The sequence below is a fragment of the Pundamilia nyererei genome, unplaced genomic scaffold (genome assembly GCF_000239375.1).
Source record: "Pundamilia nyererei isolate P.nyererei 1_Seehausen unplaced genomic scaffold, PunNye1.0 scaffold00098, whole genome shotgun sequence".
NCBI classification, from domain to species: Eukaryota; Metazoa; Chordata; class Actinopteri; order Cichliformes; family Cichlidae; genus Pundamilia; species Pundamilia nyererei.
Window position 1 is genome coordinate 2,280,388 of NW_005187499.1, and position 19,369 is coordinate 2,299,756.

The window sequence follows — 19,369 nt, forward strand, 5'->3', positions numbered from 1 at the left end:
TATCTTTTTAAAATTGCTTTTTGTTAACTTTGTTTGTTTTTTGTCTTTTAATCTGTTATATCTGTAAAGCACTTTGTGATGTCTATCTAGAAATGTGCTATATAAATAAAATTTTACTTACTTTACTTACTTACTTATAACCACGTACTCTTACCAAATACTCTTAGCGCCGTTCATTTTAAGTTTTTGTTGTTTGAATGTTTGCACAGCATGACTGTAAAACGAAACAAAATTGAATAACTTAAAAAAAAGAAGTTACACGTCACCCTTGGTAAGAAAGATCTCCATATTTTTGTTCCCTCTATCTAAAAGAAAAAGAGGTAAATCTACAATCACTTTGCTGCTGGTTGTATTATTTGGGGTTATGTGTTGGTTTATTAAAATGCACTTGTAATTGCAGTTTTTTTGACACAATATTAAGTTCTTTATATTATCCTAACCACCCCAGGTTACAGGGAAGATGTAGTGACTGATTTTGTAAACAGCCAGTATCGGCTCTGGCATTTTCAAACACATCTGTGCAATAAGGCTTAATGCTGCGGTACAAAAGTCATGTTAGACAAGCACACCTACCATATCTCTGCACAATCTCTTCCACTGCTTTTGTTTTTATGGAGAGGAGCCAGTCTGCCCTACATTTTCTCTTTGTCTAGACAGAGGAAAGCAGGGAGGGCTGATAGGACAGAAAGTGCAGTGGCTGGCATTTCAATAAATCTCGTATCAGTGAGAGGAGCACCAGCATAGCCTGTTTGTTTATTTTAGTACTAACAAGGTAAAAAGTACAATTCACCTGTTAACATTTTGTGAGGAGATTGGGGTAAACGATGCTCCAATGTCTTTCAGGCTAAATAAAAACACCCCTCGTTTTATTATAATCCACACCTTATATCTGTCCCTCCTCTCTGGTCTCAGATTCGGCGGCAGGGTGGAATCCAGCTGCTGGTGGACTTGTTGGACCACAGGATGACTGACGTGCACCGCAGCGCCTGCGGAGCCCTGAGGAACCTGGTGTATGGCAAAGCCAACGACGACAACAAGATCGCCCTGAAGAACTGCGGAGGCATACCCGCTCTAGTGCGACTGCTCCGGAAGACCACAGACGTGGAGATCCGAGAGCTGCTCACAGGTAACACACGTGCACATACGCTATCTAAACAAAAGTTTTGGACCACGCCTCTTTATCTTTGAATCCTGGTGTTTTCAGTCTCATTGTCACATTGTATAAAATCAAGCACCTAGCCATGCAGCCTGCCTTCTCTTCCCTCCTAGATCTTCCATACCATAGCAACTTAGATACCAAGCCAGACAATAGTTACAAATTACAGAGCGAGATCGCTCCAAAACCTCTTTTAGATTAAAAACTGGCTGCTTCATTACATGTGCTACAATGGCTGAGCAGTTCCTGTTGGTGTAATCTATAAGTGGCCCAGTACTTGTCCGTATAGTGTATTTTGAAGTTGCCATCATTAGTGAATACTCACCATATTTCCTGGGAACTAACCAGATGTGTATCCTTCTCCTGGACAAATGAGGCTTATTTTTGTAGAACATTATGTGAACCTCAACTAGCACTAGGCTTGTTGGACATTTCAGCCTGAGGAAAGGGCTTGAAATTGAATCAACAGAGTCATGGGCAGCTAAGGCTCACTGATTCACATGTTGAGCGAAGGCTGGCCTGTGTGGTCCGATCCAACAGATGAGCTACTTAAGCTCAAATTACTGAAAGAGGGAATGCTGGTTCTCATAGAAAGGTGTCAGAATACACAGTGCATCATTGCATAGCTGCAGAGAAGTCAGGGTGCCCATACAGGACATAAAGGTCCTGTTGCTAATATACCAAATACTATAAAACTGTAATTCAAGAAAAAGTCTTAGATTTTCTACCTGTGGGTACTCCTTCGTACTATAGTCCCTATATAGTCCTCACACACGTTATTTTCCTTCACATGGACAATACAGATATGACTATATTTACAGAGAGCAGTCCAAGACACAAAACATGCCGCATTATGCATGTTTCCATTTACACTTCAGCACAAATACAGAGGCACACACACACTCACACAGAGGAGACAACTGTTTACTGCCTGCCTACTTCCCCGTACTCATCAAGTGCTGTTGACTTGTCAAACTGAATTTCTGTGCAAAGGTCTGTACTGCACTTGTATCCACAGCATGATTGTATCCTCTGTGAGTAAACACAAATATCTCCATAGAAATTGTGTTCAGGGTGGACTAATTTGAGGTTCTATAATCCACGTGGAGGTCAGCATTTGTAAACTCGGATAGATTAAAGCATTACCAGCAACGCCTCTTTTTTACAGCATTTACTGTATCCTGGCAATCTCTTTTCTGATTAGAGTTTACATGGACGGCCACACACTCTTACCTCTCGAGAGGGATGGAGAGATGATGGAGCCAGAAGAGGAATGTTACTTAATTTTCAAACTGATCTACAGCCAGAAACTCCCAGGGGTGGGGCGGGGTGTTTCCAGTCCATGAGCCAAATGAGAAATATAGATTTCTCTTACCAGCACCAGTACTCATGAAAACATCTTTGCTATGGAGCTGCAAAGAGATGGATATTTGTCCTATGATTTATGCCTTTTATTGCCGTAGTCAGCCTGTGAGGACGTGTAAGCAAATCAGTGACGACATTAATACCACTAACAAATAAACCAAATAGTAACAAAGATCTAATTCTCTGGGAATCCTTGGGTTGATCTTTGCCACTGATGGGTTGGTACTGACCTAAACAAACTTTGTTCCCTTCCCACTGGCAGTGGCCTCCCCTCAGCAGGACAGTGCCACTCGCACACGGAAAAAATGCTAGGCATTGACTTGAGGAACATGACAAACAAGGTGTTGATAAGCTTACATAGCCCATTCTGGTCGAGCATATATAGAATGCATGGTTGCACTGTCCTCCGACCCAGAGGACCCAAAAGAACCAGACATCAGAGGACATTCCCATGTATCTATGCCCTGATGGGTTCAAAGCTATTTTGGCAGCGAAAGTGGGTTGTTTCATTGTCGTCTGATTCCTGTAATTGTCTAATCTAGTACTAGACCACATGAAACCATTACTTAGCCATGCCAAATTTGTACTAGATTAACAGGAAGAGTGTGAAACTGAAGTCTAATCCATATCTATTCAATTCACAGAATTGTTGTTCACAAACAAGAGTGTTTCAATTCAGAGAAAAACCCAAAAATCATATGACCCCCTATGAGCAAGCACTTTGGCAACAGTGGGAAGGAAAAACTCCCTTTTAACAGGAAGAAACCTCCAGCAGAACCAGGCTCAAGGAGGGGCGGGGCCATCTGCTGCGACTGGTTGGGATGAAAGCAGGAAACAGGATAAAGACATGCTGTGGAAGAGAAACCGAGATTAATAACAAGTGTGATTCAATGCAGAGAGGTCTATTAACACATGTTGAGTGAGAAAGGTGACTGAAGAAGAAATACTCAATGCATCATGGGAATCCCCCAGCAGTCTACAACTATTGCAGCATAACTAAGGGAGGATTCAGGGTCACCTGGTCCAGCCCTAACTATATGCTTTAGCAAAAAGGAAAGTTTTAAGCCTAATCTTAAAAGTAGAGATAGTGTCTATCTCCTGAATCCAAACTGGAAGCTGGTTCCACAGAAGAGGGGCCTGAAAACTGAAGGCTCTGCCTCCCATATTCTACTTTTAAATACTCTAGGAACAACAAGTAAGCCTGCAGTGCGAGAGTGAAGTGCTCTAATGGGGTGATATGGTACTACAAGGTCATTAAGATAGGATGGGGCCTGATTATTTAAGACCTTGCATTTTGATTCCAAAAGAAGAATGTATTGCATACAAATGACATCACAGGGCTTTCAGGCCACCTTGCTATAAGGACCTTACCCACAAACTGAGTATCGTTGAGTCAAGCTGAGCCGAGTAAGTACTAGTGGAAAAGAGGCATTAGTTATGCTGCAGTAAGCCTAGGCTGCTGGGGACTTCCAATGCGCTGTTTCTTCTTCACTCTTACTGCTCTGCATCTACTCATTAGTCATGATTAATCTCTGGCTCTTTTCCACAATGTATTTATTGTCCTGTCTGATTGTTGATAGCACCAAGAGAAGCCACAGTCTGTGGATGAATCTCAGCCGATTACTTTGATGATACAGTGCCAAGTAGTTTTCATTTGGTACAATTACGTGGGATATTTAGGCTCGACCTAGATTTGGGGGAATACAGTAAAGTCCTTTTTTCTGTTTTACAAATCTGAAATCAGGTTTTTAACAGCATTCTTATTTTATCGAGGATGTCTAACACCATTTCATGACAGTATTCCAAGCAGCTAACAAATTCTTGGAGACATTAGGAGAGGTTTCAGTCCAGCTTACCTGTAACTGTGGAAACTTGTTTTCCCTCTCTGCAAACTGTCCAAAAGCAAAGTGTCTCCTCACACAAAAGCTGCACAGAGCCTTTGCCCACTTTCCAAATTATTTACAGCAGCACTTCACACATCAGGCTGATGTGAGATATTGGTGAGAGACAAACAGTTTAAGAAGTATATGGGCTGATATCCCACAGTTCTGAATAGTAATGGAAAAGTCTTATTAGGAAAGTTAAACCAAGAAGCATGTCAGCTCCAACATACAGCCACATGGTGTTGAGTTTGACCCGCGTGTGCATTTCTGAATATGCATATGTGTGTAGTGAGTCTAGAAAAGGTTTTAGGCTTAGCAGAGATGGAAATAAAAGGGTTTTGTATGCTGCTAGAGTCTTAAAGAAGATTACCATATAAATTAGAGAAGCAATTCAAGGCACGAAGCACAGAAATCCCTCCTGTCACAAATTAATCAGCTGAACGACCGACCGGACGTAGACAGACCATGCTCTCCTCTCTTCTGTCTCTCAAAGACCCAGAGGAAATAACTCTCTCTCCCTCCCTGTTTGCCAGCCTCTCTCACTCCCTCTCTTATCCCTCTGCGCTCAGATTCTTGTAATTGGTCTCTCTCTTTTCTCCTGTCTCTCTCCTGTCCTCTTTGCCTTTCTCCATCTCCCTTTTTTTTCCCATCTTTTTCTATATTGCCTGCCCTCTCTGGCTCTTGCTTGCTCTCTGGTGAGCTTTTTGAATCAGGATCACAGTGGGAAGTCAAGCTGCCTGCCTTGGTAGCTACAGACTCGCACAGACACGCAAACATGCACAAAGGGCTGGTTCACAAGCACACACATTCATTCACGTGTGCAGCTTGCTTCATGGCACAAAAAGTGACAAGCAGGCTTGTTGCTCTGTGCTCTTCAGTCTCTTTCAGTTCAGTAACTACGGTCCTTTTTTTTACCTTCTGTCTTTAGAACTAATAAAGGTTACATGGGGGGAATAAAGCAGATTGAACACACCAAATATCAGCATTACTGCTGATGCATGATTGTGTGTTCAACATCTTTAGTTCTTCATGTTATTGTTGTTCTCTGTGCACCTCAGAAGTAGGTGAGGTTGTGCTCCATTCTGTTTCCAGTACGTTAAATTTGCCCGGAGCTGACCCTGGGCACCCAGGCGAGACGGGCAATAGTTAGACTCTGGGTTTGCTGAAAGGGAAAGACTGCTGCCCCTGGATCCAGACAAGCAGCAGAAGATGGATGGTTGGACATATTGACGGATGGAATACAAATGTTAGATTTATGAAGAATTATCAAAATAGTGTAAAGCAGGGGTGTCAAATTCAATTGCACAGGGGGCCAAAACTCAAGGCACACTTTAGGTCGCGGGCCAAACAAGATAAACATTTATTGAACACACTAAAACAATGTTTTTTAAACATAAATATGAATAAAAACAGACAGGAATATTATTCCAGATTAAATAAACTTAAAAAAATAAACTTTAACTTTAAATATTTTGCTCTTCATAAAACTATATCCTGTCAAAATTATGCAAGTTAAAAATATGAACATGCTGCCAAAAACCCCAGAAAAAATAAATGAAAGCATACACAAGGTTCGAGCCACATGTAGACGGAGCTGGGCATTGCTTCAGGAATGGAACTAATAAACTGTGCGGGCCATTCAGTGTCGTACTTTCCCTTGAGTGTATCATTACACCGCAGCTCCATCTGAATCTGCACAGGTGCAATTCAGCAAAGTCCGCTGACTTGGTCCAGCATTACTTGGCAACAGAGAAAGTGAGACAAGTTGCACTGGTGCATTTGTGACAGCTTCACTTGAAATACCATCACCGCATCATACATGCCATGTCCATGAACTGACAGATTTCATTGCTGAGCTCAAAAACTCTATTGAGAATTTTTATCCCAACTCAGCCAACGGACCTCTGTATGATAAGGAATGTCGGCAAACTCTGAATCTATTTCCCGCATAAAAGACTGAAATTGACGGTGATTTAAACTTTTAGCTCAGATAAAATTTATGGTTGGCGTTACGGTGATCATTACATGCTCCATTTTTAGGACTTTACCACACAGCGTTTCCTGGTGTATGATGCAGTGATATGCTGTTAACTCACCGGTACAGTTCTCCTCCTGCATCTTTACTCGCATCCTGCTGACTAGTCCACTTTTTTCACCGTACAACACCGGCGCTTCATCTGTTGTAAGTCCAACAAGTTTGTCCCAGGGCAGTTTCATGTCGGTTACACTTTGACATACGTTTTAAAAAATGTCTTTTCCTGTAGTTGTCTCGTGCATCGATTTAATGTTCAATATTTCCTCTACACGGATGAAGATGGCCAGCTGTGCAATGTCCATCATGTCTATACTTTCATCCACAGCAAGAGAGTATGCAATAAAGTTTTTGCTTCTTTCACACAACTGTGTTCTTAAATCAGTGGCCATCTCACAAACCCGATCAGCAATTGTATTTCTCCTCAGGCTCACATTTGCCAAAATCTGCGTTTTGTCTGGACACAAGACGTCGCACACCTTCATCATGCAGCTCTTCTGAGTGCCGGGCTGATTTGGCTGTCTCCTCTGCTACAATAAACCTTGCTTTCACAACAGCTTCACTTTGTGATTTTTGCTCTGGTGAAAAAAGTCTGCTGAAATGTCAGATTCTTCTTTAGGCTTCTACTTTCTGTAGTTTCTGCTCTGCATTTAGGTTTTTCAGCTTATCCTGACGTTTTGTCTGGTAGTGCCGTCCTAAATTAAATTCCTTAATTACAGCCACATTAGCTCCACTGATAAGACACACGGGTTTACCAGCAATGTCTGTAAACATATATTCAGTCACCAGTGTTGGGGAGTAACGGAATACATGTACCGCCGTCACGTATTTAAAATACAAAATATGAGTAACTGTATTCCGTTACAGTTACCGTTTAAAAAGGTGGTATTTAGAATACAGTTACTTTGTTGAAATAAATGGATTACACTGCGGTACTTGGTTCATATTGTGGTGGGTCAGGACTGTTTGGGTGTTGTTTGACAGCTACGTTCTGTTGTTCCAGGTGGCAGCGTTACGGTTGCCATGGTTACAGGGCGACTCTCTCTCTCTCTGCGACTGTGTGTTTCCTGGGTGAGAGAGCGCCTTTTTGTTGTTGTTGTTGTGCTAAGCTACCAGGCAGAATGCTATAGGCATAGCTCTAAAGAATGTAGCCTCATGGGCAGTGTAGTCCGTGTTGCATTGAGAATGGACTGCCATACCCGTTATTTGTCTGTGAGCAATAGGAGGGAGAAAAAGGATAGTGGAAAAGTCTGAGCTGTCATCGAGCAAAAACGGGAGCTGGAAGCATGTAAATGTAATAATAACCACTGCAGCCAAGAAGAGTGCCTGACGAGCGCAGTTGTAAGTAAGCTATTAAGACTCGACTGTACACTGTGTTCGTGTTTTCCTCTGAAACAAGAAGTTCCGTTGGAGCAGCCTTTCAACGCCTCTCTCTGTCTCTCGCAAGAAAAGTTGACCCACACAACAAAGTAAAGCTATTTTTCAGCTACGAGCCGACATCACACAGCAATAGTACATTCGCGTAGTTGTACAAAGTATGATAATATATTAAGTAATCCAAAGTATTCAGAATACGTTACTGTCATCGAGTAACATAACGGAATACGTTACAGAATACATTTTGGGGCATGTATTCTGTAATCTGTAATGGAATACATTTTAAAAGTAACCTTCCCAACACTGTCAGTCACCCACTGGCGCTGAAAGGTTCTGCTTTCAGAATCAACTTTTCTCTTCGCCATTGTGAGCGGCTAGCTTCGCAATAACAGAAGTTTGACCTGATTGACGCCACCCCCAAAGAGCTTCTCCATTGACGAGGGAATGTTCCCAGTTAGCCTAGCGTTCAGCAAGGAGGATGCCGCACTGCATTATGGGATCTGTAGTTTGTATATTATTAGCGCCTCATATCGCCGGGCCATGCATAACAATAATAATAATACATCTATATAAAATGATCTCGCAGGCCGGATATAAATGTACGCCGGGCCGGATGTGGCCCGCGGGCCTTGACTTTGACACATGTGGTGTAAAGGATATATGAAGAGTCACAGAGAAGCAGGAAGAACTAGGAGCTCATGGTGGATTCAGTTGAGAAAACCGAACAGTTATTTTATTAACCCCAAGCTTTACCTGTCTATGTTTTAGTCATTTTAATTCTACACGAGGTCCATTTATTGCTGCTATGAACATGTTGGTGAAAATGATTAGCTAATCTGAGCTACAGAGGAGTGCTAATAACATGACATCGGCCCCCTCTGACTCACAGCTTGCTGCGCTTTCTTTAACTTCTTTATTCCCTTCACAGATTTGCGTTCTGTCAGTAGCTATGGTTCCACTTGTCATTACAATACAACTTTTTTTTTTTTAGTCAGTCATGGGAGAAAACACCACTGCAAGCGACAGGTCCGGACTGTTCACGCTGGTTAGAAGCAGATATGGAAGCTGTCAGAGTCGTACTGATGGAAACGCTCCACAGTCTAGATGCAGTCCAGCAACGGTGCTCATCAAGCTTTAGCAGAGCAAAGAGGACATCAGCTTGATAGAGTGAGGGGCTCATATGAAAAAAGGGAGGACTAAAAGAACAATTCTTGATTATTAACAGAATGTAATAGTTAAGGACGCCTGATAGGCCAATGCATGAAAAGATATAAAAAGATGAACATAAAGCTGCACAAGACTTAAAATCAGTGGAAATATGTTTTTGTGCATGCCGCACATCCACAGTTAATTATGTAAACATGCAGCAGTTTTGTTCCCTTGAGTTCTACGGTGCTCATTATCTTTTCAGTCCATTTAAAAGGATTTTTAATGCAGTTCCTCTGTTAAGAAAATATCAAGCCTCTTTCATAATTACAGGTAAATAATAAGTCCATTCATTAAAACCAGATTGAATCTCATGAAGAATGGGATATTACCACAAGTCTTCTTCCTTTCCTACTTTCTTTCTGCCATATTGCAGAAGCACTCTGGTTGACCTTGACATAAACTATATAAAATGCTTCACCACAGTGTTTCCAGTGATCAGTGACAAAGTCATTAAAGGACCCAAACTGTGTAAATATAATTACTCACTTTGAGGCTCATTAATGCACACAGCTATAGGCCAGTGTAGACCAAGTGATTAAACAGTAATCATTATGACAACAGAGTAAAGCTGACACCTATGATTTTAATTTGAGGTTATAAATGTGTCACTTCTGGGCCAACAAAGCGCTGCTCTGATTAGGTGCCAGTATCAGTAGCTGCAGAGTGCAACGCTGACAAACATGGTAACATCAGCTCTCCTCCTATTCTAAAAACTTTAGGATATGACATATGATGCCTGAAGAAAGGTGTTAAAATAATATAAAGCCAAACAGATTAAAACTCAATCACAATATCAGATTTTCATGATTGTACGGCTTGAATAATCATCGCAATCTGTTGAATTCAACCGTAACTTTATTGATTGTGTGTAGCCTTTTTGGACAAATTGAGTAGAAATGCAATCACACTGAGTCTGTATTACACAGTTGTTACCATATTATTCACACAGTGTTGCTATTTCACCTTTAAATATCATCAATACAAGGTTATCATGACACCCCTAATACTGATATAAAGTCAAAAAAGTCAGTGAACTAGCCATTGTAATTAAGTCTGCTGATATCAGCAAAATCTCACATATATTTCATAACCTTTTTATTCAGTGAATTTATTCAGTCAAGATCGGTATAAAAGCTGCACGTAGGCTGTTCTTTCAAGTCAAATCCATACGATGCATCTTTGTGCTGCCGTTGACCCCACTTTAAGAAATCTCCTTTCTGTGTCATGTAAGGCAGCAGTCCCCAACCTTTTTTGCGCCACGGACCGGTTTATGCTCGACAATATTTTCACGGACCGGCCTTTAAGGTGTCGCGGATAAATACAACAAAATAAAACTAGTACCGGTACCGAAAAAAGAAGATTTATTCATAACACACGTGAAAAGTACCAGGAAAACCGAGGTAACGATAAAAACGATAACAAAATAACGCTGAAAACCGATAAAAATCCTGAAAACCATACATTTCACACCTGAGCCTCAACTCTCGTGGCCCGGTACCAAACGACTCACGGACCGGTACCGGTCCGAGGCCCGGGGGTTGGGGACCGCTGATGTAAGGGATAAAAATGTGAGCCTGGTCACTTTCAGCTGCAAGACGGCTGGCTCAGCGTGTCGCCAGTGATCTTCAGGGCTGCCTTAGCTGTAATCTACATTGTGTTTCTACTGCACAATTTCAGCAATTAGTAAAGGTGACAACTGATTTATCCTCAGTTGTTCAAAGGACTGCGGAGCCACTCAGAAGGCAGGTGGTGTACACAGTCTGTCAGAGGAGGGTGGTCTCTCTTACTACAAAACCCCCCCTGCTGTTCTCAAGGTCATACCACTAGCGTGGGCTCCCTAGAGATGTTATGTACGTAACTTGAATGCAAGCAGCTCCTGAAGGGGATTTCTTGTTGGAACTTATAGCAATTGTAGGCCTATAGATGAAAAAGCTAGAAAAGCACATTAGCAGAGGTGAGCTTCCCTGTGAGACAGAACAAACATCTTTGCTGGTTTATGTATTTTTTTTGCACAGTGTTCACTTGACTTTTCTCATAAATGAGTTTAGGTGCAGTGATGCATTTCAACAGATATAGAGCATATACCGTACTGCTCAGTGGGCAGGATGGTTTAACCATATGCTTGAGAGTATGATATGTTGTGTAATAGGAGTGTGTTCTTTTTTCTTTTTTTTCCCTTTTTGTGCGTAAGGAAACAATAACTAAAGCTGATAATTGACTGCACTGATGTAGAGTGTGCAGTTTTTTCTTAAACGGGTGAACATTCAAGTACTAGTAGCTTCAAATGTGGCTTCGATAATAGTTGATAATAGTTGTTGAATAGACATCCAAAAGATGACTTTGTTGGCTGACCAACATTGAGATTTGGTTTAAAAGGAAAAGTGACAAGCTGTCTTCTCAGACTGTTAAACGACGTCTAGAAAAAACATTTTTGCATCAAACTTTGGTTGAAAAGTGAAAGGAGAATCTTAATAAACAAATTCAGCCTCAGACGACCAACAGGTTTGAACCCACAATCTTCTTGCTGTGCTGCGGCAGTGTTAAGGTTCACGTCGGAGAATTACAGTCTTAATCAGATGTATTTTAATATAGTTGTAGTCTGATGACTAGCCCAACCTTCATGCCTGTGGAAAGGTAGACACACAAACAGAATGGCAATCTCTGAAGTCTCAGATTCAAAGTGGTCCACAACAAGGATGTGTCAAAAAGCAAGCACTTACTGAAATACACTGGGAGACTTGAGGAATAAAAAATGAAACGAGAGCAAGATCAAGTGGGGGACAAAGGAACCTGTTGCAGAAGAGAGAAATATGACAGTGGGATGAAAGTACGCTGCAAATGAAAGATGGGAAATGGCTTCACAGACAAAGAGACATAGCCAACATATTCATTTCCCCTCCCTCCACATAACAACCTCCTGCTGCCACTCATGATGTAAGGCTGAGGCAATTAACCTCCTTCATCTGTCACACACTCATGACTGTGTGTGTGTGTGTGTGTGTGTGTGTGTGTGTGTGTGTGTGTGTGTGTGTGTGTGTGTGTGTGTGTGTGTGTGTGTGTGCGTGTGCGCGCATGTCTTTAAGGGCTTGGATGCAAGTGTTTGTGCATGCCTGAATCCATGTGTGTAAGCAAGCAATAACATGAGCCAGTGTACATCGAGGCAATATTATGTGTGCACGAGACTGCGCGTGTGTGTGTGAGAGAGCGTGTGTTTCAAATCAAAGATAAAATCCCACTGCCTTTCACCTCAGGGAGATGATGTCATACCCTGCACAGCGAGTAGCAATGCTGGCAAACAGCTGACTTTACTCAGGATGGGGAAAAGTCATCTTTGTCTTGCAGCTGCAGCATGACATCATTCATTGCATTTTTGACATGTGCAATATGTGTTTATTTCTTACTTATCCACTCATTTAGCATGCATTGAAAATGGAAATTCACATTGTGGGAGAGTCACTGTTTTTCATTAGAACACTGCAAGTTGCAGACATGTTAAGTCCGTCAGACCAAATTTAATACTGAAGAGCAGATCTGTCAGAGTTGTTTAGACACCACTAAGTTAAAAGAGATGAAAATAGATATTTATATGATCAAATTTTGAAATATGAAAAATGACATCAACTTACAGGCTATAACTAATGTGTGATCTATAACAATGGGAAATTACACACTGTGCTCCAACAGTTTAGCCACAGGACATTAAATGCATTATTTTTAGATTTTGCAGAATGTAGAGCTAATTGGCTATTTTCATCACAATAAGCAGCCTCTGTGTTGTTCACAGATTAGGAAATGCTACTGGGATAGACAACATCTAACACTTTAAAAGATTTTAGTAACAATTTAGGCATGCATGCATGGATTAATTGCAAATTACAAGCTCTTGCAATCCTCTTGACTTTCCAGGAAAAATGTCTTAATTCTTTGCATCATTTTTTAAATAAACATGCATGTAGGAGCTACTTTGCCCAAATATCAGACACATTTGGGCCTTTTGGCAAAACTCTGTCACCACACTGCCAAGTGTTGTGTGGGCCTCATCTTGCCCAGAAGTCATGTAGCATGCTTAACATGGGTTGTGGCAAGTATTGTGTGAATGCTGTGGGTGTATGTGTGGCCCAAATGTCACAATGTAACAAATATCTGTCTCATAAGGTGTGCATGAGAATCCAGAGATATAAAGACATTGATTCTTCAAAGTGATGCTGCTAGCAACAAGTGGAATTTAAAAAAAACATATTAAGGTTTCGTCAGAAATTTTGAAAATCTACATAACCAAAACTATCCTTATATAAACTGCTTGTAGTTTTAGTGTCATTAAAAAACAACAACTTAAATTACATCCGAGACCTTTGTGCCTAGCTGATTCTTCTTCTTCTTTTAGCTGCTCCCTTTAGGGGTCGCCATAGCAGATCATCTGTCTTCATCACACCTGATCTCTAGCATCCTCTTCTGTCCCACCAGCCTTCTGCATTACCTCCTTCACTACACCCATTAATCCTCTCTGTAGTCTCTTTTTCTCCTGCCTGCGTGCAAGCTCCATATTCAGCATCCTTTGTCCAATATATCCAGTATTTCTCCTCTGCACATGTCCAAACCATCTAGCTATTACCTTTCTAACATTGTCTTCAAACCACTCAACCCTAGTTCTCCATCTGAAATATATACATTTCTATTCTAGTTGATCCTGGTCACTCCCAATGAAAATCTTAACATCTTCAACTTGTCTCTTTTTTTCATGCTGCCATCTCCAAGTATACATTATAGAAGGTCTCTCCTGTAAAGCTTCCCTTTCACTCTTGCTCCTTTTCTTCTGTCATAAATCATTCCTGACACTCCACCTCTCTTGTGCACTGTCCGTTGCTTTGGAATGGTGAATCCAGGTATTTAAACTCATCTACTGTCACCGTCTCTACCATGTTCACTTTCCCACCCTTTCACTTGTCTCCCTCTCACAAACAAATGTGTTCTGTCTTGCTTCAACTGACTTTTGTTCCTCTTCTCTCCAGTGCATACCTCCACTTCTCCAGGCTCTCTTTCATCTCCTCACTACAGATCACTGTTGTTCATTCATACAGTATGTCTAAATGAAAGATTTTGATGATGCCTTATGTGTCAGAATTATGAGAACAAATGAGTTACATTTTCTTGAAACACTGTGTCTCTTTGGCTTTCAACCCCCAAGGCATTTTACACCAAAAAACTAGTCCACCCCAAGGATCACTTCCCCTGGCACAGAATAATATACTGTTGGGCACTACAGGAGGAGTGCTGTGAATTATACATCGGGGAAACCAAACAACCTGGTTAAGCAGATTGCTCAGTGCAGAAGAGCTACCTCATCAGGCCAAGACTCCACAATGGCCACTCTTTCAGTGATGAGACTATAGACATCCTGGTTAGGGAGGAACGCTGGTTTGAGTCAGGAGTCAAGGAGGCCATTTATGTGAAAATGGAACAACTGCTCCATTTTCACATAAATGCTCTTTCTCATATCTTCATGGTATGGCTCGTGAATTTTGTCTCTCTGTAGCTGCTACAGCTCTGCTTCTTGTTCTTGAAAACGAGTACTAGAAAACTTCTTCCTCAGGCCTCATTCTGAAATTGATAAGCAAACTGGTGTAAAACTCAACAGCCCTCTCCCATAGAAATCTCCAAACCTCCTCATGTATGGCATCTGGATCAACTGCCTATCCACCCCTCATTCTTTTCACTTCCTTCTTGCTAATCCTCTGCACGTCATATGTCTGTGACATCATGATTCACATCTGTTCTCCACGCTCTAATTTTCTACACTCATGAGCACCTCCTGCTCCTTCAATCTTCTTAACACACTCTCCTCACCTGTTAGCACACTTCCATTCCTGCCCTTGATAACCCTAACCTGCTGCACATCCTTTCTAGCTCAGTCTCTCTGCCTAGCCCACTGATACAAGTCCTTTTCTACTTCCTTATTGTCCATCCTCACATGCAACTCACTCAGCCTTTGCAATTGCCAGCTGTTTTTGCTTCCCTCCTCCTGGACTACTGCTGTCTACTGTCCCTTACTATCCCATTTAGCAGGTCATATGTTAAAAGCAGGCACTAACTGTGAACATTGCTTGATAATGGTGTCTGCTCCAAAAATAATGATTAATGAGGTGTTATACTTTGAGATGATTACTCTAAAGATATTAAGGTACTAAAGTCAGAGTTTATCATTTATTATCTCTGAACAAAACCCTAGTTAGGCTGTCCTTTGATATAACAGCGTATTTTGTTAGCTAACAAGATGAGAAGTGTTAAGAAAGCATTTTTTAGTAGAATTAATGAGATGTAGTTTTTTACTGTAGCCAGTATTGCTATTGCTAAGCTAATATTCAGCAAAATCTGTACGCTTAGCAAATGGCACCTTTAAAGAGTTAAAGACACCAAAATTCACTGACTCACAGATGCAAAAGTCAGCTGCAATTATTATATTAAATGCCAAGGTTACTGAAGAAAACAAGAAACAGCATGCTGCCTTTGGCCTGTTGAGCAGGAGAAAAAATGAAGTGGCAGCTAGTCTGTTTTGCTAACATGACACTCCCAGCTAATTGCTGTCATAGAACCAGAAGCTAATCATTTAGAAACTCCTTCTGACCACAAAGCAAGACTGCACCGTCTTAAACACACAGGGTCCAAACAGCAGACAGGGTTAAGACTGATTTGTCAAGGGGCTTAGATGGCACTCAAAGACGTGCACACAAACGCACACGAGAACAAATTCATACAAACTCACAAAGACAGATAACAGAAGCTGTAATTACAGAGTTGCTGCTCAGCCGTGAGTGAACAACACAGCTCCGAAGAGAGGACGCCTTATTCCAAGCACACACTCCCACACAGATCTGAGGATAGGATGCTTTACCACTACTACGGCTATAATTACTACCATAAAAGAGAGTGCTAGATAAGTGCAGATATGACTATGGGTGGACACTCTCAAATGCTTTAACATATAATTACAGGAATACATAGATTAGAGCGCAGGCAATTTGTAAGATGAAGGTCAACAAGAATTACGACGTTGTAGTACTTCAAGGTTATCACAATTTGCGTGCACGAGTGTGAGCTTATACATATGTGAAACCTCTCAAGAAATCGGAGTGCTCAATGTCGAAATATGGTGATTTGCCTCTTACCCTCTTTGTCCTTTTCTTGATAGGTTCAGCCTGATATGTGCACTGTATGTGTTTGTGTGTCTCTGTGGGTGAGTCACTCGAGTCAGCGAACTATATGTGTGTTTCTGTGTGTGGCAACTGGCTAGAGAAGTGGACCTTAAGTGGTAGGATAGAGGAAAGTTACTCCAGTTTCTTGGTTGGTTGGTCACTGTATGTTCAATTCAGGTGAGGATTAAGAACAGGAGAAATGTGCAGTGGAATTTTGTCTAAGTGATTTACTGCCTTTAGTACATCATTAATTACAGCAGCCCACCGGTGACTTGAAACTAAACTTTAAGGTTAGTTATAAGGCGTTAGCGTAGCAGACTTTACTCCTGTGGAAGTAAAAAGTCTTAATAGTTGGATAGTTACAGATATCTCTGCACCAGTAATTGTTTGTCTGTTTCTTTATTTGATCCATGGCAGTACAAAACAGTACATGTACATGTTTTGGGTAGTACAAAACACAGTGGTAGCTTCCTGACAGCGTTTGAGTGATACCAGAGCAGCTTCACTACAGCGTGGCGTTCATTCTACAAGTGTCTGCTGAAGGACTAGAACACCACCTTCATGAAATAATTCCTCATTTGATGTTTTAATAAATGCAGTCTAACATGTCCGGCCAACATCCTCAATAATAACTAATGACCACGAAGCCCAGATCCTAAATTTATACTCAAACAGCTCAGTGATGCTCTTGGCCCCATGAATGGGTCTATGCATCATCGGTTAAATCTAGTTACGTCTGCCTATAAGGCCACAGTTTTACTCGCTCTGTGCAAGCTTTTATTTACATAAAGGACAGAAAGGCAGAAGGATATTTTGGAGAGTTTTTGAGGGCACGTCTGAATACTGACAATGCAATGGAGAATACACAGACATCTGCATAGAACAATAACCGCTGGCGTCGTCTGCCATTGTTAATTTCATTATCCATACCTGCTTTACTTCCTGTAACATGTCAAGCTCTGGAAATGTCTGTCATGCTAGTTTTAAGAACATGTGTCTGGCTCTTCAGATTGCTGTAAAGCCAGTAGCTGTCTGTGTTGCAGTGTTTGCTGAATCAAGCAGCTCACTAAAACCTACTAAATATTTAAGTGGTTTCTGGCCTGAAGATGTTTCTGTGTCTGCCTTTCTTTCTGTCTCCTTCCTGCTTTTCCTTTTCTTTTCTCTGAACTCTTCTTTGTTTTTCAACTTCCGTCTCCTTGCCATCCTCAGGTGTTTTGTGGAACTTGTCATCATGTGATGCCCTGAAGATGCCCATCATCCAGGACGCTTTGGCCGTTCTGACCAACGCTGTGATCATCCCACACTCGGGCTGGGACACCTCCCCGCACACGCAAGAGGACCGCAAACTGCACCTACACTCCTCCCAGGTTCTCCGCAATGCCACCGGCTGTCTGCGGTAGGTGTCTCTACCTGTTCCTTAGGAAAAAAAACAGTATTCACACATTTCAAGAATCCAACATACAACTGGAGAAGTCTCTTTTTGAAGATGTTGTGCTGTTCACAGTCCTACTGTTACCGGCCACATCTAAAAAAGTCTCTGTTAGTTAAAACAGTGTTATTTTTAAATTGTACGCTGTGTTATTTTTAACGCCCTATACACAGAGAGAACTGAGAGAATTAGCTGCATTTAAGATGAGTCATCGTTTGGCTTCAGAGCTGCTGTGGCTTTGCTTTTTCTCACTGGAGACGTGGTGCTAGTCTTACAGTTCAGTAGTGACACGTGCTTTTATCATTTTGTTTTGGGTCTTTTACTCCAGCACGTTGGATTAAAAATAAACCTTTTGCATATGAAAAAATGTGAAAGCTGATTCTGATAACACACAGTATGTCACTATTTGTTACCTGAACAACACCTGGCACCAGGATGCATTATGGGAAGAAGGCAAGCTGGCAGAGCAAGAGAGTGTGATGCTTTGAGTAATGTTCTTCTGGGAAACCTTGGGTCAGCAACCACCAACTAAACACAATACTTTGTGAAATATCCAAGAAAATTGTTTCTGCAGAAGATGGAAACAACAAACTGGTTTTGCCACTTGGGGCAAAAACACCGGGATGAGTACAACCAGACTACAAAGGAGGATATATTAGCAGCTGGTAATGTAATTTGCGACTCAAATCTAAACAAATGATTCCACAGAGCGTCACTGGAGCACGTTCAGTTTCTTCTTCAGGTTCCAGGCAAATGTCAGGCTACAAAGGAAGAAAGAAAGAGTACAAAAACACCAGGTTTTTCTCTTATACTCAACTTTTGTGCAAAATTGGATAATTGGATGTCTTTCTGCCTTAAGTAGTGACCTTAATGAAACCATGTGAGAGGTTCACACAAGACATATGTGAAACTGGATGAGGAGACTTGATCGGTTTTGCATTTTCAGAGGTCACAATCCAAAACAATAGTGATTCATAATCTTTGTATCAGTGAGAGGCTTTCAGCATTACAAAATCTTCATGATGAAATTTCTGTGGTTGACTCTGAGCTCATAAATCTTTCTGATGCAGACGTGTAAGCAGTCTACGAGACATTTTTTGATGTGCTATTCATTTGAATCCATCACAGCCTTCTACATCAAAATAAGAACAGAAAACATAGCTTGCAGTATTATGACAAGTCCACCTAAAACAGTCTGTACGTACCTTATTGGTTGAATCGACCCTGCATCTGTCCATATCCCTGCACACTGACAGCACGTTATACAACAGAACAAATAAGTTTGCTTTAATAATGCAGCAGCTCACATCATTCACTGAATTTTTTGACAGTTGGACTGGGGGCTATTTCGACACATTTCCTCTCGAGGATGTGGCACAGGGTGCAGCGGGAGCTGAGTGGGAACGCTGCCATGACTGTATTTGCATGTCTTGCTTCCTGTCGACACGCGCATGTCTGTTTGTCCCTCTGCCTAACTCGGTGTGTGGGCCATTAATCTCAGCCGCGATATATCTCCTCATCCTCCCCCAGTGAAAATAAGCTACACATACTGGCTACTTACAGAGGCTTCTGTAGCTGCTGGTGTGTGTGTGTGTGTGTGTGTGTGTGTGTGTGTGTGTGTGTGTGTGTGTGAGAGAGAGAGAGAGAGAGAGAGAGAGAGAAGGCACACATCTGATACAGCAGTGCGTGTGTGTTTTTTGATTCTAGTTGGCGTGAGTGTGTTGCAGG

At 41.5% G+C, this 19,369-nt stretch overlaps 1 protein-coding gene across 10 annotated transcripts in view; it reads left to right on the forward strand.

Annotated features, from left to right (window-relative positions):
* ctnnd2b (catenin (cadherin-associated protein), delta 2b) overlaps nucleotides 1–19,369 on the forward strand; it is a 231,489-nt gene that overhangs the window by 178,350 nt on the left and 33,770 nt on the right. For all 10 annotated transcript variants that reach the window (XM_005740267.1, XM_005740268.1, XM_013912714.1 and 7 more), the window contains 2 exons: nucleotides 913–1,126; nucleotides 17,422–17,608. In XM_005740267.1, coding sequence (XP_005740324.1) covers nucleotides 913–1,126; nucleotides 17,422–17,608 — 401 coding nt within the window. The remainder of the gene's footprint in view (nucleotides 1–912; nucleotides 1,127–17,421; nucleotides 17,609–19,369) is intronic.